The sequence below is a fragment of the Electrophorus electricus genome, chromosome 1 (assembly GCF_041902795.1).
Source record: "Electrophorus electricus isolate QZ-2024a chromosome 1, ASM4190279v1, whole genome shotgun sequence".
Classification (NCBI taxonomy): Eukaryota; Metazoa; Chordata; class Actinopteri; order Gymnotiformes; family Gymnotidae; genus Electrophorus; species Electrophorus electricus.
The window spans coordinates 45,427,567-45,449,524 of NC_137497.1; the positions used below are offsets into that span (position 1 = coordinate 45,427,567).

At 43.8% G+C, this 21,958-nt stretch overlaps 1 protein-coding gene across 4 annotated transcripts in view; it reads right to left on the reverse strand.

Moving 5' to 3' along the window:
- Window positions 1–413: 413 nt before the first annotated feature.
- The window catches only part of oxsr1b (oxidative stress responsive kinase 1b), a 34,867-nt gene continuing 13,322 nt past the window's right edge, over window positions 414–21,958 (reverse strand). Inside the window, exons 3-18 of one of the 4 annotated variants that reach the window (XM_081722054.1) lie at window positions 21,847–21,955; window positions 20,332–20,473; window positions 13,270–13,325; window positions 12,122–12,231; window positions 10,941–11,042; window positions 10,567–10,749; window positions 9,861–9,926; window positions 9,609–9,731; window positions 9,196–9,273; window positions 6,146–6,181; window positions 5,767–5,877; window positions 5,377–5,435; window positions 3,945–3,997; window positions 3,476–3,544; window positions 3,253–3,317; window positions 414–3,128 (exon numbers count right to left, since the gene is read on the reverse strand). In XM_081722054.1, coding sequence (XP_081578180.1) covers window positions 3,054–3,128; window positions 3,253–3,317; window positions 3,476–3,544; window positions 3,945–3,997; window positions 5,377–5,435; window positions 5,767–5,877; window positions 6,146–6,181; window positions 9,196–9,273; window positions 9,609–9,731; window positions 9,861–9,926; window positions 10,567–10,749; window positions 10,941–11,042; window positions 12,122–12,231; window positions 13,270–13,325; window positions 20,332–20,473; window positions 21,847–21,955 — 1,437 coding nt within the window. In that variant the 3' untranslated portion in view covers window positions 414–3,053. Of the gene's footprint in view, window positions 3,129–3,252; window positions 3,318–3,475; window positions 3,545–3,924; window positions 3,998–5,376; window positions 5,436–5,766; window positions 5,878–6,145; window positions 6,182–9,195; window positions 9,274–9,608; window positions 9,732–9,860; window positions 9,927–10,566; window positions 10,750–10,940; window positions 11,043–12,121; window positions 12,232–13,269; window positions 13,326–20,331; window positions 20,474–21,846; window positions 21,956–21,958 lie in introns of all 4 variants that reach the window. The other 3 variants (XM_027022391.3, XR_014125647.1, XR_014125648.1) reach the window with 3 other exon arrangements.

Below are 21,958 nucleotides of genomic sequence, written 5' to 3' on the forward strand. Positions count from 1 at the left end.
AACATTATCCATCTTACCTTAATGTTATACTTTCAAGCTGTAGCCATTACATTACAAATTAACTTTTCTAATGGTTTCTACATAAGGAAGCAACTCAGTTTTTAGGGCCTTGTACAAGTACCACTGCTAAACACGCTATCTCGGTGATCAGACCATATAACCACTTATCTGCTTCTGAATGGTGCCATAAACCTTTAGCACACACATGATGTATACATCACATCTTCTGGCTGGTTGTTTTCGTGTGAACAGTGAATTGTGAAGTGCATGGATCCAGGGCCTAGGAACAGGGAAACTTCAATAACACTTTCATTAATGTATTTCATTAACAACTGTAATCAAAGCTCCATCAGCTTAGTCAAAACATTTATGCACAGACTTCCCTCAGAAATGCCACTTGATGACAGACATGGTGAGGAGAGCTGATATGTTCACTCTTTATTGATTTAAAATAATCAGAGAAACATGCTTCTAAATTCAAAACCAACATGAGCAAAAATGAGTGAAATGTGAAAAAAACAAAAGAAATTAAATATATTACAGTTTTGTTATTGCCTATAAACTGAGTGTGAAGGTAACCCATCCAAATACTACAGCATCATTCATTAAAATACAGATCAGCAAATAAAACCTAGGGCACAGGCTTAAGCCCCGCCCTAACTCAGGTTTACAGCAAAGGGGGGGGGGGGGGGGGAGATACTCATTTATTAATAGGTGCAGGTCTCAGTGTGTTGTACATTTTACTCAAAAAAGAAAAAAAAAATCAATATTCACAATTATTTAAGCAACAGAAATTGAAAATTGGTCATTGGCACAGAAAGCTAGAATTTTTAAAGATTTTTATTTCTGGATGGGATTCACGAGTTCACATCAGAGTACAAGGATAAGATGTTGACCATAAATATTCAATATTACATTTAGTTTCTTTAAGTTTATCTTGCATTCATAGTGGTGGCAGCGGTGGCGAATGAATGACTTCTGCCATAAATGGGAATCCAATACTTGGCCAGACTGGGGATCTGTCCATGGGACCATTAAAACAGCACAGAAACTCTGGAGTTCAGATCAAAACATCAACCATGCTGGAAAAAACTTAACTTGCGGGAAACTGGATGCTGCTTCAAATTTCCAGCTTGAGTGAGTGGACGGACGCGCTCCCATTGTAACCACCACACTGACGAGACTGCAGAACTCTGGCTACCTTCATGGGTGAGTAAGGTTGAAATAACCCTTTTTTAATTCAGGTTAGCCCTCTCCAGGACATGTCAGCAGGCCCTAGTGATGTGCACCACCAAGGATGGAAATGAATATGGTGTTATGAATTCAGTTCACCAAAGTGTGAACAGTCCACAAAGGCTTGTGGAAGATCAGATCGGTACAGATGTGGTTTTGTACTGCAGTACTGATGGAATAAAACAACCTTCTAAGCTCACATCTAATAAGATAGAGCTTCCCAAAACAGACAACTCCAGCCCTCTGCATGTGACAAAGCAAGCTGAGCAGTTGAACCCTGCCATGGCTGTGGTAACTACGTCTCAGCCTAGCACTCCAAGGGCCTCAGCTAAGCCCTGCTTTTTTTTTTTTTGTTCTGTTCAGCATTTCACTCCTGCATAAGTATCCTGGACACACCACAAACCTGGACTGGATGGAGAACCTCTGAACTATGGGACAGCCAAGCTGAAAAGATCAGACAGACATCCTCCACTCTAAAGGGATTCAGCCACATTTGCTCATAAGTTTTCCGATTAGGATGTGTGGGTTTTGAGGGCGGTGACGTGCTCTGGCATTCAGAATAACTCCCACCAATTTCTCCACCCCACTATCTGTTACAAAAGGCAATGAGTGAACGGACCCATATAAAAACGAACCACAACCGAAATCATGTTATTTACAGACAAGAGAAGATTCAATCAAAAACTGTTTAGCCACATCAGCTAATGAGAAATTCCAAAAACACGCAAAGCCAACACCACAGACATTTTTTTTCTTCCAACAGGCATAACATTGGTCGCAATATAAAACCAATAACTTAATGTGATAGAGATGTGAGGTTGGGAGAGACAGGGATGTACTGAAATGCGTGTTGGGGGTGGGAAGTGGTCTCGTGTTTCAGAGTGGTGTTCACTGACAATATTTCTACACGGTTCTACACCAAACTGTACACAAATGTGCTAAAAGCTGAAAGCGTAAAATCTGGGGCTGAATGTATTTAAAAGCTACAACAGCCTTTTATTTTCTTAGGAGAGTCAGTGATCCCATGAATAGGAATCTGCCAGCAAGTGTGACAGTGAGGTGATACTAACCAGTGTATCATGAGGAAGAGGAAGGAAATATCTGTACAGCAGCCGAAAAAGCAAAACAACCCTATGAAAGTGTCACATAGAGTCTAATCGCAGACAGTTTTAAGAGGGTTTGTGAGCAGACGTTTGGCTAAGACGAGTCTGTCTTGCTAGGGGTGCGGGCATAGGGTATTCCTTTACAAAACACCAGCTCCTCCAGACCAAAGGCAAAAGAGAGAAAAAAAAAAAATCAAAACTACACGTAAAAAGTTTAGTTATAGTAACTGAAACCACAATCGCTCGTTTTCATAAACTGCACAACTCCTGGGGATGTTCTCTCGAACAAACACTCTGTAGCCTTATGAAATATAAGGCATTGTTACGTTTATCAAGATTTTAGGGTGTTAGTTCAGATTGTGCAAATTAAGGACACATTTTCAGAAAAAAAAAAAGAAAAAAAAAAAAAAAGAACATAAGGTTATTCCCAGATGATGGTGAAAACTGCATCCTTCTACATACACAACATTGTAAACTTTATTTCAGTGATTCCTATGAACCATGATCTCTCATCCTTTTCTCCCACTGCCTTCAACAGTTGGGACATTTCGTTGAATCCTATTGGCTGATGCAATGTTACGGTTATCTTTGGCAGCAGTGGTATCTGAAGGGCCAATGGGGAAAGGGGAAGGGGTGGGTCATTCGGTTGGTATTTTTTTCTTTCCTTTTTGTTTTTCACATTTTTAGGCAAGTCATGGTCCCGCATAGAGGCAAACTCTAACTGATGCTGAGCTGCGCGAATCCCAGAAGTTTGACATCATCAGGAATCTCTGAGCCCTCAACACCAGATGCCTGTGAAGACACAGAGGTGCGTGTGTGTTGTGTGCACACGCAGGTTTTAATGTGAGTGTTATTATGGTTGAAAAGGGCTTAGAAAATAACTAGCAATAGCCAGTTAAATCATGCCACTACTTACCAGTTTGAAAGTGACGTTTTTATTGGTTTGGGGCTCATCAACTATCTTCTGCAAATTAGCAGCAACTATACAGACACAACAGGGTTTAACATCAGACAGCCGTGGGCTGTAATTAATTTTTTATGGCAACTAAACTTTGTTGTGTGACCAATACAAATATAAAATGAAATCAATGTATGCAAACACGCAGCAAAAGGAGGATTCCAACACCACATATAATTACCTATAACTAAATCTCTCCCATCGACCAAGCCAGCAGACACCAGTTCTTGGGATACGCCATCTGCAGTGTCTAGAGGAGAGGGAGGAACAGAGAGGGAGAGGAAATAAGTGTAAGTGTGTGTATTTTGGAATGTTTGCAGTTCATGTACACATGGAGGAATGTTAATAGTACATTGCATTTTGCCATCTAGTGTTAACACTATTGTTATAGTACTTATTGTAGGGTATTGTTTATTACACTGTTGTCTGTTATAGCACTTATATGTATTTTGCACTTCTAGGTATCAGCACTGATCCCTGTATTTCTACAGTATTCTAGTTCATTGGTATCTTGGACTCTAATCTACTGTACTGGCTAGGATGTATTTTTGTAAGACACTCTTGATAAGAGCATCTGCTAAATGGCGTAAATGTACACTACACTGTGTTAAGTAGGGTTATATTACGTACAGCTTCAGGAGGACCCTCACCTCTGCCAGGCATAAACTCAAATCGTATATCATTGAGCTCCTTCTTCAGGTTTCTGACAAATAGGAGGACACACAAATGAGGACTGAAGATTTACCAAAACAAACACAGCATTTAATACCCCCCCCCCCCCAACATACACACATTGAGAAAGTCCTGTGGAGTGCAAAAAGCAACATTCAACTAATGGCAGAATATCACCAACTCCACATGTCTGTACATCTCTGTAAAAAGAATGAAAAACCACTTTGTAAAAGAACTGACATCATGCTTCATGATCAAGCTGTGTGTGTGTGTGTGTGTGTGTGTGTGCATACACACACACACACAGGCCAAAAAACAGTCTCACACTAATATTTCGTTGGACCGCCTTTAGCTTTGATTATGGAACTCATTCCTGGCATTGTCATCTTGGAATATGCCTGTGCCATCAGGGAACAAAAAAAAAATCCATCGATGGAATAACCTAGTCGTTCAGTATATTCAGGCAGTCAGCTGACCTCATTCTTTGGGCACATAACATTGCTGAACCTAGACCTGACCAACTGCAGCAACCCCAGATCATAGTACTGCCCCCCCAGGCTTGTATGGTAGGCACTAGGCATGATGGGTACATCACTTCAGCCAACTCTCTTCTTACCCTGATGTGCCCATCACTCTGGAACAGGGTATATCTGGACTCAGACCACATGACCTCCTTCCAATGCTCCAGAGTCCAATCTTTATGCTCCCTAGAAAATTGAAGCTGTTTCTGCCAGTTAGCCTCACTGACAAGTGGTTTTCTTAAGGCTACACAGCTGTTTAGTCCCAATCCCTTGAGTTCCCTTCACATTGCGTGTGGAAATGCTCGTACTTTCACTATTAAACATATCCCTGAGTTCTATTGTTTTTTTTCTGCGATTTGATTTCACAACACATTTAAGTGATAGCCGTTCACGATCATTCAAGATTTTTTTCCGACCACATTCCTTCCTTGAAGATGATGTTTTCCCACTGTCCTTCCACTTTTTAATGCGTTGGACAGTTCTTAACCTGATTTTAGTAGTTTCAGCATCTCCTTAGATGTTTTCTCTGCTTGATGCATGCCAATAATTTGACCCTTCTGAAACAGATTAACATCTTTTCCTCGACCACAGGATGTGTCTTTTGACATGATTGTTTAACAAATGAGAAGCTACTCACTGCATCAGTTAGGGTTAAATAACTTGCTGACAGCTGAAACAATCACCCATGCAGTAATTATCCAATGGGAATATATATATTAAAATCAAACACTGCAGCTGTAAACATCACTGCAGCTGCACAAGGTTTAGTCCCAGTGAATGCCTAATTGTCACAATGTGACATCATATGGAAGTGTACAAAAAGTGAACATGTCAGCATGACTGTTAAGGCAGGCAGAGGAGCAGACCAGCACGGACCAACACAGCATACCTCAACCTCAACACCAAGCTGATCGGCGATTTACAGGAATCACTTGCAGGGGTCACGGCCTGTGGGTCAAAGGTCAAGGGACTGAGGATTCTAGCATTGCTTTTGAACTTTCTCTTTCTACAACACATTTAACGTGACATTCATTCGAATACTGACTGGTTGCGTGTAAAGCTACATACAGCCATTTTAAAGAATACAGGTTTCAGTTGCAGTCAGTAACTCAATAAGAGGAACAGAAGAGGCATGGCAAAAACATACAGTAACAACTATAAAAAAATATTTGCCAATAGCCTCTGTATTAGCACCACAGAAATCAAAGTATTCAATATGTCTGTGCACAGTGCAAGCGTGTCTGCGCAGTGTCTGTATTGCCTTTGTTAAAGGACGTACAGGGTTGGTGGGTACAGGAAGGCTGGGCTGCCCTCCTGACTGAGGCACATCAGCCTGCTCAGGAACGCTGGGCTGCAGATGACTACTGAAAGGCTCTGGGGTCTGGAAAATCTGGAAAGATCCGTAATGTTACTGTCAGCATGCAATAGATAAGACAATACATATAAAACAGGATTTGACAAGCCGGTCCTCAGGTCTCAGCAGATGGTCCATGTTAGTTTGAACCCAGCCCCCATGCTCCTGTACTAGGGTTTCTGTGTTCTTTGACAGCCTGGCACAGGTTAGTGCTGGGATATACAAAAGGAGGCTGGGAAATACAAAAGGTTTGAACCCCCTAGAGTGCTGAGGACACAGGGCAGATCAGGAAGCAAACACCTACCTCTGAGTTCTGAGAGCCTTCCTTTACTCTGGGTGACTGTGAGACACAGAGAGAAAGGGTTCAAAAACCAATTACAATTCAGTTCTTAACTATACTTCAGAGCAGGGTTTAAGGTTAGGGTTAGGATTAGCTAACTGTAACCCATCTTTTGAACTAGGACAAGGTGTTACGTTACCGAGGTTACTAAGCACTGCCATAATCATGTGCACTGCACACACTTTTGTTAAACGCGCCGTGTAGCACTTTCAGCATATGACTGTTCTAGAGGACTGGGAACGTCTTTTTGGTTAAAAACCTTTTTAAAACTTTTTTTTTTTTAAGGCCATTTTCTCTCAATTTAGTTATTGTGCAAATTCACACCCACCAATTAGTGAACTTCCGGCTGTCATACGACAGCTACAACCATGTAGGGTGCGGCATGAGACACAACGCCGAGCACCATGTCTTTGTGAACTGTTGTCCCTGCTACGACAGAAGTGCTACGACAGCCCTCATTAGCAGAAGCACACAGACATCCACGACTGGCCAGTGTCAGTGACTGACAGGGGGCAGGACACTAGCCGTCCCGCCCACCCAGAGCAACGTCAACATGCTTCTCTGGGACTCCTAGCCCTGGAAGGCTGTGGCATTACTGGGGATGAAACCAGCCAACGGCGGTGAAAGTCCAAACAAACGTGGATCACTACGTCAGCTGCATGGAGCATGTTTTAAAAGTAAATGATCAGAAACAAAGAGCTGCATGTCTGACATGGGGATTATTTTAACGATCTCGAGTGTTGCTATGGTAATTATGTCCAGTATTAGCACCCTTTAGCTGGTCACGCTGTAGAGAAACAGCTTGCTATAAGTCAGATAATGTAAACACAACCAACCTGGCAGTAAATGTGTAGTGGGAATCTACGGATAGTGAGTGCTCATCACACACAGTGAATGCTCGACTGGAAGCAAATACGTTCAAAACAGGTGCACTGTATCTTGGTTTAGATAAAAGTGATGTGCACGGCAACCTGCCTCAGGCACAGAGCAGGTTAATTTTACAGTCCGTTTTCTGCAAGTGCAAACACACACAGCTTTTTAAAAGCCAATAATTACCAGGCTTTAAGCATCAAACAAAACATTATTCCCTTCAGTCACCAAATAAAACCTCATTACCAGACTACATCTTAAAAAGGATGAAATACCCTACTCTAGTATGGCCAGCCACCTATAGCCTAGGATGCATTATAATCCCTTCATATTAATGCATTTATACACCCTCAAGATAATTTATATGCAATGGCCAAAACCAGCAACACCCTCCGCCATGATGGACAAGAGACCATGGCTGTGATGTGAATAACCCTGAAGCGCATGTGTTCTAACCCTGGTTCCACCTCAAGCGCATGTGTTCCAATCCTGGCTCCACCTCAAGCTCATGTGTTCTGAGCTCAGCAGGCTGCTCCCACTCAGCTCCCATTACCAGCAGCGGTAAGGGGTGTAGGTGGTGTAAGGGGTGTGATGGCTGGCTTTCATTCTCCTCCCATTCATGGTGCTGCTGTTAATCTGGCCCTCATTTCTTTCTCCATCACTATGTATATTCAAACTCTAGGCCACAGTGTCAAGCTCTAAACATTCACGCACTAGCAGTCAAACCGAAGCTGCAGACCCTGACAGTTTCACTACCATATAATTTTGCTGACACTGGTTCTGTACTCTGTGATGTTGTCATTATTCTGCGGATCACGTGTAGTTTCTTCTGCTCCTGATGACGCAAAAGCTTGGGACTGAAAACCCAGTAATCAGTCCATGAACTCCGTCTTGGTCACAACATCCAGTACATTTTCTAAAGCTGACAAACCCAGATGCACACAAACACGCACACACACACACGCACGCACACACACACGCGCGCACGCACACGCGCACACACACACACACACACACACACACACACACACACACACACACACACACACACACACACCCCATTCTCTTTTTTAGTGAGTGGTCACTCAAACACCAGGGTTAACCCTGACCCTCTCAGCGACTACATCAGGGTGCTGCTTCTGTCTGAATGCAAATACTGCTGCAATAACTGATATGACGCACAGATACTGACCCATGTGCACCATTTCCACTCATTGTTTTCAGTAACAAAAGTGTGTGATGCACATTGGTATGAAGCCATTAAGTATGTTAGTGCTTCCCCCATTTTCAGATTTTGCCCAGTGGTTAAACGATTTCTCTTTGGTTGGTTAAAACAGGTAATTTATTTAATTAAGGTATAAAAACACACAGGGCGGTACAGATGGCTTCCAGGAAAGACACCCTCCAAAAATAATTTTTTCCCCCCCATCACGCAAGGCCTCTCCAGTGAGAGTGCTCTCTCTCTCTGGCTTCTGTACTAATGACCTGGTGAAATTCCATTAGCTTGGTCTCTGCAGCTGAAAAATAAGCTTGTGATTAAATAACAGCTCAAGTTTGACTTTTTGTTAATTCCATGTCATCTTTACATGTGAGCAAAACTGGAGTCTGTCAGGAGTCTGAGCTCTGATACAAGCTTCTGATAATCACACTGACTGGTCTGATCTAAATACTAAACACTTCCTACTGAGGACACTAAATAACAGCAGAAAACAGGAGCTGCAGAAGGACCATTTATCCTGTACTTAAAGGAACTGCAATTTATGTAAGGGCACATAACTCTTTCTTATGTCAGCGTGTTCCTTACAGATCCCTACCTCTCAGTATTCCAGTGGAGATATTTTTAAATTGTACCACTTCCTGTTCCTGCATGTCACTCTAAGTGGGTCTGTGCCTTTGTGAATGGTACAGTGACTATTACATCTGGATGTTTCCACCTTCACACGCTGCGTTTGTGCTGGTCCCTGATCCTGTCTCCCCACCCCCACGGCTCTCTGGGCCTGTCTGAGAGGACCAGTGTGTGCTGAGGAGGGAGTGCTTCCATGTTAGAGAGGCGATCCGCACGGAAGGAGGGCCCACCCCCGGGGGGTGGGGGGTGGGCCCACCCTGGGGGGAGGAGGGCCCACCCTGGGGGGAGGAGGGCCCACCCTGGGGGGAGGTACTTCCAAGGGCTGAGAGAAGCGAACTTGTCGCCGGGCCGCATTAACTGATGTGGGCAGCTGCTCCTTTGGTGCCAAACAGAAAACAGATCACAAGATAGAAACAGACACAAACACACACACACACACACACACACACACACACACACACACACACACACACACACACACACACAACGAGGAGATCTGGACACAACTCAAATACAGGATCTGTAGAGACCTTTACAAATGAAAAATGAACGAATTAACTAATGCCAGCAGGGGGCGACACATGCATGAGGGAATCATAGAATGATTTAGAGACAGGGCTGTTATGCTAGCTGTGTGTGCATATATATATATGTGTGTGTGTGTGTGTGTGTGTGTGTGTGTGTGTGTGTGTGTGTGTGTGTGTGTTTTACCCGTAACGCAGCTACAGCAGCTCTGCCCTCCTCACTCTCCTCATCCAGCTCGTCATCGCTCCACTCCCACTCACCGTCCTCTGTTTTATGCAACCTGCCACTGGAGCCAGGAACCCGCCTCACCTACAGGCCCCCCAGACACCCCACGCACCCACACACGCACACACAAAGGAACAATAACATTCCCAATGTGCACAAAAATCTAATTTCTGGGCTTTTTACCCAAGCAGCATTATTGGACATAAGCCTCACCTTTCTGGACCTTTCTGATATTGTGGGTGCTCGCTGTAGTAACTTCTCTTGTAAAAATTCATTATTCTAAAACGAAACAAAAGGAGAGAAAACCGCTCCACTCAGTAATTTAAAAACATCAGATGAACACAGTTCAAGGTTTAGGTGTACTAAACACTTTGAGTTTTAAAAGTTGAAGGGCTGTGTGTAGAACTCAGAGAGGGAGGGAACACAAAACCAGGACTATTGTTTCCACAGCACAGGGCTGCAAACTCTGGTGTCCCTCACATCCTTGTAACCATGGTAAATGCAGCTCTGCATAACAGATGTTAAAACTAGAAGATGAGTACATCGGCCAGAGGAACAGCAGGTGAACTCTTCTTAATGTAAGCCAGTCTCAGTAACACCATAAAACTGGCTGAGACTATGACCAACTTGTGTGAGGCACCCCCTACTGGCCTCCACTGGTAGTGTGTGTGTGTGTGTTTTAGAAGATGTACTGGCTGTGATCACGTCACATGTGGAGCTGAGCTACTCCACACTGATGAAGGGAGTGTTAAGAGGATACATCACTCATCAAAGCTCGTGTTCCAGACCTCATGTGCAGCTCTGTCAGGAATGACCTCAGATCAGAGTTAAAGAAAGTATGGCATGGGTATGCAGGTGTGCAAATACACACACACGCGTGCGCACGCACGAGCATGCACACACACACGCACAGACTTACCTTCGCTTTCTGGAAGAACTTGTGTTTTAAGAGCTCAGACGATGTTGGCCTTTTTTCCGGATCCTTCTGCAGACACAGTGAGAGCATTTTCCTAAAGGATTTGCCATATTTTTTCACCATGTCCTTGTCTGTGATGCCCGTCTCCAGGGAGGGCGGGTCATTCTGAAGTGTCAGCATCAACACCTGCAACACGCCACACACGTCATCAATCCCAGAGTCCTCAGCTATCCCAGTGTGAGCTCTAGCATTCCTCCACTCCCTACACATCAATACACAGTGCAGGATTTATAAGAACTTATAACCCTATGAGCTTATAACACTCATGTGTGACTAAACATGCCCGCTCCCAGCCCAACCCCCACATTGGGCCTTACTTTCATAGGAGGGTACTTGTGGTAGGGGGCAGCTCCCGTTGCCAGCTCGATGGCTGTGATGCCAAAACTCCAGATATCTGCTTTGAAGTCATAACCCTTCACCTGTGCACAGGAGCAGAGCAGACTGTCAGCAAGCGCAGTGACCAGTCGGGGTTTTACATGATAAACATTTACATTTACGGCATTTAGCTAACGCCTTTATCCAAAGAGACTTACAATCATGGTTGAGTACAACTTTTTTTTGTGAGCATTTGAGGGTTAAGGGTCTTGCTCAGGGGTCCAACAATGGTAACTTGGCAGTGGCGGGGCTTGAAGTGGCGGGGCTTAAAGTGGCAACCTTGCGATTACAAGTTAAACACCTAACCACTGAGCTACCACTAGCCCTAAACACCACACTGTGGGAACCTGCTGTGTCCACAGGAGTTTACACTGAGGCCGTACAGACCGTGCTGTCCAACCATGTCAAACACAGGTGAGTTTATTAATGAAAACTGAGCAGAAGGGGAGTTAACAGAAGGGTTAGAGATGTGATGAAAACTGGCCTAAAGTCTGAAAAATAACTGGATTAGGGTTAGAAATAGATTAAACCAATTACATTATTAAAAAGCTTTGACAAGTCAGGAACCATCGTCCAAGGAAATCCAGATTTCCAATTGAGAAACATTTATTCCTTAATTACATCACTTAAGTATTCATTACCTACATCACTTCTTAATTATTCCTTAACTTCAGAGTGCCAAAGCTGGATCAGTGTGGTCAATCATTGCTCAAAGCAATACACTCAGGGCTTCACGGCCCACAGCACCATCGATTGATCAATCAATCACTCGACCATTCGCTAATTCACAATAACAGGATGAAAAAATGTAAACGACCTCAACATTGAAGCTTTCTGGCTGAAATACACACACTTGCATTTGGGTGCTGGTGATAATATTCACTAACAAGAAATGATGTCGTTTCCTGTGAGACCACCGCCATTTCGCAATAGTGAACCACATAACCTAGAGATGAGCTCAGGTTGACTCAAAACATTCTTCAGCCATGTAGCCCCCTGTCCCCGAACATCCCCAACCAGTACCCCACTCAGCAATGTCACTGTGGGACCAGTCTATCTGCAGATCTGTGGGGGGGGGGGGGGGGGGGGGTGCACGCGCGTGCTGCCTGGGCTTGTACTCCACCTGCTCCATGACCTCCGGAGCCATCCAACAGGGCGTTCCAACAAAGGTCTTGCGTACTTTATTCCTGGTGATGTCACCGCCCGTGGATAAGAAGGCACTTACACCGAAGTCTGTGCAGAGAATGTGAGCTGTGAGGACTTAGACATCAAAGACAGACAGAAACAAAACCACTGGCCATGACTCTTTTGGGATTAAATGACAAGAACACTATCTGGCTTCTTATAGATAACAGGCTGTTTAACTGTGATGAACGAATAATCTGGACTCATTAAGACGCGCACGCGCGCACACACACACACACACACACACACTCACACTCACACTCACACTCACACTCACACACTCACACTCACACACACACACTCACACACTCACACACTCACACTCACACACTCACACTCACACACTCACACTCACACACTCACACACTCACACTCACACACTCACACTCACACACTCACACTCACACTCACACACTCACACTCACACACTCACACTCACACACTCACACTCACACTCACACACTCACACTCACACACTCACACTCACACACACACACACGTCCGCCTCTACAGGACACCAGCCCTGAATTAGACGTTTTTACTACCATTACAAACTTCAGTGCCGTGTGGATGGCTGAATACACCCTGTGTCTACTCTCACAGCTAACCCGACCAGGGAGAACAAACTTGCACTATATATGAACGACAAAAGTGTGGCATGAACTCAGACTTATTGTATAAGGATGAATGATCTCAGAGTCTGGAGAGATATCCAGGTCTGGAGCACCTCATCCTTCCTAATCTGATCCACTGTAGGTAAGACAAGTTTAAAGGCACATCAAAGGCAGAACTGGGTGCCATGCCTTCCTGGAGCTCAAAGCCTTGTTCAGTCATCAGTAGTGACCCTTTGTTCTGTCATAGGGTTAGTGATGTGTGTGCGTTTGCTGTCAGTAACCTGCATGTGCACACTAGCCACTGAACGCTCACGCATGTGTTCATAGGTGCATGCTTTTTACAGACTGATCTAGACAGGGGTTTTTGTATACAATAGGGTAGACAACAGTTTGGCATTTAAAATCCTGCAGACAGTGTGACATCATGCCTGCAATTTGTAACATCATACCAGCAGACAGTGTGACATCATACCTGCGATCTGAACTGAGCCATCCTCTCCCAGCAGTATGTTCCCAGCCTTCAGGTCCCTGACAACACACAGCAGAGAGTTTAGGACAACCACACACCCCACTACAGTAGAACATACACAACGCACACAGTCCACAAAATCCACGAGTCCTGTGAGAAATGCAATGGAGTAGAGCGAACAGCAAGAACACTCTGAGTCATGGCCCTTTCCAACCCCAGGCCAAAACCTCATGACTGAAGCAAGCCTGTCCATATCTGGCAAACAGTCACCATGACGGCACCTATTTCACAACCAGGTCTCTATCTGAAGTTGGCTCTAATAATCTATAAAGCCTGTTTGATTCTAGCCAGCCATCTCACACAACCTAATTCCCCAGTAAAGTCCTACGTAGTTTTTCCTCATATATTATAAGCAAATATTGAAAGTATTTCAGGGACAAATCTCCATGAAAGAGGTCTTATCTTAGATGTAGTAGTCCAACCCTCCACCCTGCTAATATCTGTTGTTACATGCTGAACTCCATCTGAGGACAGCTCTCTCTCTGTCTCTCTGTGTGTGTGTGTGTGTGTGTGTGTGTGTGTGTGTGTGTGTGTGTGTGTGTGTGTGTGTGTGTGTGTGTGTGTGTGTGTGTGTGTGTGTTTTAAATGCTAGGCCACAAAGTGGACAACACTGCCAGCTGTAGTCATGGAGACAGAGGGCTGTGCCGTAGGTCACCTTTGACTGGAGAAGAGAGGAGATGTGAGGGACTCGTGGCCAGTCTAATAATGTCTCTTTTGACTGAAGCTCAGAAGCAGTTCCATTTCCTCTCGGAAGCATATGTGTCCACCATCATGGCCCTGCCTGCCATTACTAGGCCTTGAAGTCTCAGTGGTGAAGGTACTGGACTAGTAATTGGAAGGTTGCCAGTTCAAGTCCCACCACTGCCAGGTTGCCACTGCTGTGTCTCTGAGCAAGACCCTTAACCATCAATTGGTCAAGTTGTACTAAATTGTAAGTTGCTTTGGATAAAAGCGTCAGCTAAATGCTCTAAATGTAAAATGTAAATATCAGCTACTGTTTCATTTGTAGGATGATAAGTCAGGGGATTCGTGTAGTCTGAATATATAGTTTATAGGTCAGTGTGTTTACACTCTGAACAGATAAAACACAAGCTAAGACATAATCTACAACTTCCTCAGGAAACCCACAGATCTGGACATATTCACACATTTCTGTGCTTGTCTGGTGGATGTCTTCATTCTCACTGCAAATGTGCTAAAGTAACTCAATAAGTGACTGAGAACTGTACTGCAAAAAGGAATGAGAGTCTGTAGGGTTATAACAGACGGTGGTGTTTAAACAAGTATTAACAAAATTCACTGAAACATCCTAAAAGGTCATCGTCGTGCCAGGATGTGCTGTGCTCCATGTGTATTCCAGAGCTATGTGGAACATGAAGAATGAGGAAATTAACAGTTGGAGGTTTTTTCTAATGTGCATGTAGCAATACCAAAAATGTCAGCAATGTATCTCAGACACTGTAAGGGTACAGGTCCAGTATTGTGCTCAGAAATGTTTGCATAGGATGGTCCCATTTTAGTCTCTATACCAACTCCTTATCCGAGTAGTACTGGGAGTGAAAGGTGAAGCAGGTCTTGCATCAAGAAAATGTTTTAAAGCTCTCAAACCATCTTCATTAGCGATTATTGTGGACAAACTTTTAATGTCCACTGAAAAAAGCAAGAAATTGGCAGAGAGCATTGGTTCTTTAAGGTGTTCAGGGATTCGCAGAAAGTGTGAGGAATCTTTAGCACATGTAGTTAAGGACTGAACGAGTGTCGTCCAGAAACTGGGATATTATTTCTGTTGGGCAGATACAACAGGATGTCCAGGATTATTGTCCTTATGAAATTTAGAAAGAAGACAGAAACGGATACAGTGAAGATTATATAGAATACAAATGTTGTGCAGAAACAAAAAAAAGTTATATATTCCATATATTATGTTACAACAATTATACCACATACCACTGTGGTACTGATGCTGTCTATAGCTCCACTGTGACTTTCATTGCGCTCCATATCACTAGTCAGTGTGTATCACTAGGGGATGGGGTGGCACAGGGGCAACTGTGTTTAATATAGTAATGATCCCCATAGTTTTTATTTTTACTTGTTTTTTGTAATTCTACCTTATCCCCTGAATTTCCCCATGGGGATCAATAAAGGGAATCTCACCTTATCTGACACACTGAACTCCGGGAACTGGGCAGCTCTCCCACAGCTATGAGGAGCTTTCATTCCATTACATTAAAACATGCATTAATAGTCAAAACAAAGGTCAAAGAAAATTAAAAGCCAGTTAATAAAGTTAAAACAATGGACACAGTGTTTAAATGGTCTCTCTCATGTCTGTATTTCCACAATAATCTTAACAGTAATACAACATACGCTGTATCATGCATAATAAAAGGGTTTTTGTTTTTTTTTATACTGTCAATTTAATTTCACTTGTTTCTATCTGAAGCCAGTGGGCTTTAGAACCAATTTCTTATCAAAGGTCAGAGCGATGAAAGGGTGAACACATGAATACATTACCCTTTGTAATGGTGGCTGGATCGTTGCTGAGGAGGTTAGCACTCACCTGCACTGGCCACATGGGGGCAGCAGAGCAAATATTCTCTTAATATACTTAGCACAGCCAGGTGTGCCCACAGATGTCATTAAACATAACCATAAACACACAGAGCAGCTCACTAGAGTTAACCCTAACACATACCATAAACACACAGAGCAGCTCAATAGAGTTAACCCTAACAGACACCATAAACACAGAGCAGCTCACTAGGGTTAACCCTAACAGACACCATAAACGCACAGAGCAGCTCACTAGCATTAACCCTGACAGACACCATAAACACACAGAGCAGCTCACTAGGGTTAACCCTAACAGACACCATAAACACACAGAGCAGCTCACTAGGGTTAACCCTAACAGACACCATAAACACACAGAGCAGCTCACTCGAGTTAACCCTAACAGACACCATAAACACAGAGCAGCTCACTAGAGTTAATCCTAACAGACACCATAAACACAGAGCAGCTCACTAGGGTTAACCCTAACAGACACCATAAACACACAGAGCAGCTCACTAGAGTTAACCCTAACACATACCATAAACACAGAGCAGCTCACTAGAGTTAACCCTAACACATACCATAAACACACAGAGCAGCTCACTAGAGTTAACCCTAACAGACACCATAAACACACAGAGCAGCTCACTAGAGTTAACCCTAACAGACACCATAAACACACAGAGCAGCTCACTAGAGTTAACCGTAACACATGCCATAAACACACAGAGCAGCTCACTAGAGTTAAACCTAACAGACACTATAAACACACAGAGCAGCTCACTAGAGTTAACCCTAACACATACCATAAACACACAAAGCAGCTCACTAGAGTTAACTCTGACAGACAGACACCATAAACGCACAGAGCAGCTCACTAGCGTTAACCCTGACAGACACCATAAACACACAGAGCAGCTCACTAGGGTTAACCCTAACAGACACCATAAACACACAGAGCAGCTCACTAGAGTTAACCCTAACAGACACCATAAACACAGAGCAGCTCACTAAAGTTAAGCCTGACAGACACCATAAACACACAGAGCAGCTCACTAGAGTGAACCCTAACACATACCATAAACACACAGAGCAGTTCACTAGAGTTAACCCTAACAAACACCATAAACACACAGAGCAGCTCACTAGCTGCAGGTTCTGGGTCTGATCACCAGAGGCACATAACTAACCTCTTCACTTCTCTCGCTCACTCACATACACATGCACACACACACAGCTGTATTCTGTATTCAACTGAAGCAGTGAAGCACCATAACACACAGACATAGTTGACATACTGAGGTGAAAAAGGTAATATGATAATGGTGCCGGAATAAAACTGTGTAAAATGTTGTGAACACATGAATGTACAAAAGAACACACCACCACCACACCATAGACTGTAAACATCTACACTACTCACGTGCTGACAGCTCCTCTGTGGAGAGCTTTCAATAAACATGATAACAGCAAAACCACTTGCTGCAATTGCAACACTAAATACTGTTAAGTGTGTTGTCATTGTCAGCTATCCAAACACATCAGTATCCAAATACACCCTGTTCAGCAGGTGTAAACACTCCAGTCATAGTGTATGGTTAGAACAGAGGCACAAGTCCACACAAGCTCTACTGTATTTAAACATGCCTGGTAGATCTCGCACACACGCATGTCTGGTGCTAAGGAGATCAACAACCACTGGAAACATGGCACCTGAAGCAGGTGATCAGATTGAGCAGTGCAACATTCTGACCCTAACCCTTCTCTCAGTGGAGACACACTCTACACCAGATGACTTCACATTTAGATCTGTATGAGCTACGTTAAAAAAAACTACTGATTACCTTTTTGACTAGATGTTAAGGTCTGTTTATCTCTCAGTAATTTAATATTTTATCTCAAAACGTCACCCATGGTGCTTGTGAGAAAACTAGACCCATAACCGTCGAAGGCTGAGGGCAGATGCACCCTTGCCAGTTACTCCCACAAACACCAGCATGGAATTTGAAAACGATCCAAGTCAACGTTGGTCGTTTAGCGGCAGTAGCAGCAGGACCCTGGTTACAGCTGCATAACACAGGCATGGGAGCATTCATCCAGATATTTCCAAGTTCACACAAAACTTATTACTACTTTCACTGTAAGTCCAAAATTTGTCTGAAGTGCAGCAACTGGGTTACCAAATCACCATGGAACCTTTCGGCTTCTTAAGGGCATAACATAATTTGAGCCTACGTGTTCTAGGACTGAACGCATGACCTTATGATCTTATCGGGGTCCTAATCCCTGGAATAGTGCTCAAGGGAACATTAGGGAAGCAAGGTGTTACAGATTAACACCAGACATTTTACGCTAGACTACACTTTACTCTATTCATGTTTCATATTTAATTGTTTTTTTTGTACTTTGTAATTACTGTTATTCTATTAATTTCCCGCCCATGGACGTTAATTCTTTGAACCATAATGTAATGATGGTTTTATTCTCCTTTTATTGTTGTAGTGATTTAAATCCAGAAATGCAGTTAGTTAGAACAATGAGGCCAGTTCTAGTAAGCACACAGAACTGGAGGTTACTGCCTTGGAACACATGCAGATGTGAATGAACAGACCCAGCTTTACTAGTACACAGTTAGAGTGCTTCGTTGGTCACGGCCTCCAGCTGCCCTCTACTGCCCCATACTGGGTTACGATTGGGAACCATGTGACTGCCTCTGACTCCCACAGCACCACCCTCATCTCTCAATCTCACTTACATGGCATATGCATGTTCTCAGGGTCTGCTGGGACTACGATAATGCGAACCCTAAAATGGCTCCTTCTCTTCTATAGGAGGTTCCTCTCACCACTCACACTGCCAAAAGCCCAATGTAGGACTGGCGCTCTGTAGTTGGTATTTCATGTCTCATCGCCTCATCCTACAGTAGTTACTGCACAATAAATCCTACTGCCCTATACTTGGAGAAACGTCTGCCGTGCAAACATGCAGCCTGGGCTACTGTGTTCCTTGATCCTTTGAAGAATGTCACCTGTCGTCCAACTGCAAAGCTCCGAGAAGCCCTCTCTGATCCAGACTCTGAGCCACAGGCTGGCGTGTTGCTTAACCAAGTTAAAACGAATTACTGACATCATCTGCATTAGAGCCACAAAGAGGAAAATGAGCAATGAACAGAAATTTGTTCATGTAAAAGGCAGGCTGAGATCTGAATGAAAGAATTTATATGAGGTTCAGATTAAAAACTCCTTGGTGAACCCCAAGGCATAAAGTAACAAGAACAGGAACAACTCTTCAGACTTGTCCCAATACCTACAATGTCCCCCAAGTCACGAAACACTTCAACAACAGAAGGTATACCATTAAAATTACATACATATAAATAATTAAGTGTCTACAGATGCTTTTCATATTAATGTCTTAACTGGAATTTGGGGGGGGGGGGGGGATGCAGATTGACAGTTTGCTCAAAGCTTCAGATGACGTCATCTCCAAATACCCCATAAATCTCAGTGACACTTCTCCTGAGTGTGCCATAAATGGAGGAGCACTAGGATAACTGGGAGAACTGAAACAGCGTATTCCAGGTGCACGGTGCGGCAGCGGATGTGTTATCAGGAAGGAATCCTGACTGACGGGCCCTACGCTGGAACCAAGAGCTGAGACTGGACTTCCGCAAGACTGGTTGTCTGGACGTCTAGGTTAATGGGAATGGGAAGTCCATCTCTACCTAGGAGACCTGCCACTGCCTCTCCTGGGCAAATAACCATTTGATTAATTAAGGACTAGGTTATTGTTTTTCTTTCGACATAAGGGAGGAATGCTTTTGACACAAATCAACTCTGTCAGATCATGAATTGCTGAGATTGCAATGCAGTAGAACATCAACTTCAAATCTGTACACGGCTGAAAGACTCACAACTGTTCAACACCGAGAGACTTAAATGGGACTTCCACGATGGTGAGGAGATGTGTATTGTGTTTGCACTGTGTGTGCATTAACCTTCCTCATGTATAACTGAATCAGTCTCACCTCATGGTACAGAATCTTTGCTCACTATAAAGAACTCTTCGTTGGACCAATGTCATGTTCCCAATTCATTAAAACTTGCAGTCATTAAACAAATTTCAAAATCTAGGCTTAATCCATATGAGCTGCCTTTTATTTCCACAGTACTTGAAAAATTAACAAAGCCAAGGACTGTGTAAAGGAAATAAAAAACTGGACACCGACTAACTTTCTCCTTCGAAATTGTGATAAGACAGATAAGCTACTGCTTGGACCTAAAGCTACAAGAAGCAATTTATCTAATATTTTACTAAATCTTGTGTTGATGATCATGACGCAATGGAATGTCTCAGAGAGCCCTCAGGACTGTGGTTGCCCTCGGGTATGGTGTGTGTGTGTTTGTGTGTGTGTGTGTGCACGCACCCGCATAGGGAGTGCCTTACCTGTGGATCTGTCCATTCTTGTGCAGGTACTCGAGACCCTGTAGAACCTCTTTCAGAATGGTGGCTATGCTGGACTCATCCAGCACGCCACTCTTGTGCTCCCCCCGTGAAATAATGTGCTTGATCACATCCAGCACAGAGCCTGGCCATGCACAGAAAACACAGACATAAGAAAGACGACTCCGATCACGTGAACAAACAGCAGTTCACCAAAGAGGTCTGTGGAAGAACACGGTTCTGTCCATGACAAGACATTCACTCTTATGTTTCAGTCATAAATCAAGACATTACATACATCATGCCTTGCTATCTTTGAAGTTCTATTCTTATGTTTGCTGACACTCTTGAATGCAAATGTTGCCTACCAGATGTCGAACATGCCATCGTTAGGCTGCTATGTCACAAGCATTCAGTGATCACTTCTGTTCATGCAGTATTTTGCATCTGATACCCTAAACCACACATGTACAGCTCTGCATTAGACTGTGTGTACTGTAGCCTAACCCTGTATGAGATTGCAGGTCTGTTTCAGAGGGCTCCATGTCTTTCTTACACACACACACACACACACACACACACACACACACACACACACACACACACACACACACACACACGTTATCTGGCTGACATCCATGAAACACTGTCTACATTTTTTTTTTTTACAAGCATTTCTCATTTCTGCTGGACAAGGAACTTTGTGCAAACTCAGAGAGGCTTCAGCGACAAAAAAGAACTCTATGCTGATCTACCAAGAAGGAAAAACAGCAGCAAATGTAATTTCCACACTGCTGAAATTTCATGGAAGCAGCACTGCTCTTTACCTGCGGAAAGATTTAGAAAAAAGAACTGCTTAAGATATCCCAGTATAGCTGGACACAACTGTCCTTTTCCTGTCCTTGCTCACTGGCAGTGCGTCTCTGCAATGTAACCACATCCATGCGTGCATGTGGTTCAGTGAGGGAGTCACTCACAGTCCCAGCCAACATGCTACTACTACACTCACACACATCACTCACAGGTCTCTCGCCCCCAGCTTGCCTGTGCTACTCCGCCCAAGTGGTTCTTAGTGGAGAAATACACTGTAAAGAACCAGGACTTCACCATAAGGCTGCCAGTAAACAGGAAAAGCTCCAGGGCTAACCCTTACCCCAACCCCAGGGCTAACCCTTACCCCAACCCCAGGGCTAATCCTAACCCCAACCCCAGGGCTATCCCTAACCCTATTTGTGCCAGCTGGGATGGTGCTGTCTGTGCTAGTGATGTGTGGATGGCTATAATCTCAATAGCCTGAGAAATTTAAATAAAAGTAAAAATATCCCCCACTAAGAAACAGATGGCAAGAGATAGCAACAAATAGCATTAACTTACCAGTCATCAGCAAACAAGACAAAATAGGCAATAAAGGCAGTTTCTATAATAACAGAAGACTTTACAGAAAGCTAGTTGGGGAGGAATTTGGGTGGTACAAGACAATGAGGTTGAGGAGAGCGAGGCGTGAGGGTCCGCACTTACCACCACTGAGCAACTTCATCACCAGCCATAGTTCATCCTTCACCACAAAGGAGGTGTAGTAGGAGACGATGTTCGGATGGTGGCACTGACTCATGGCCTGAATCTCCTTCTG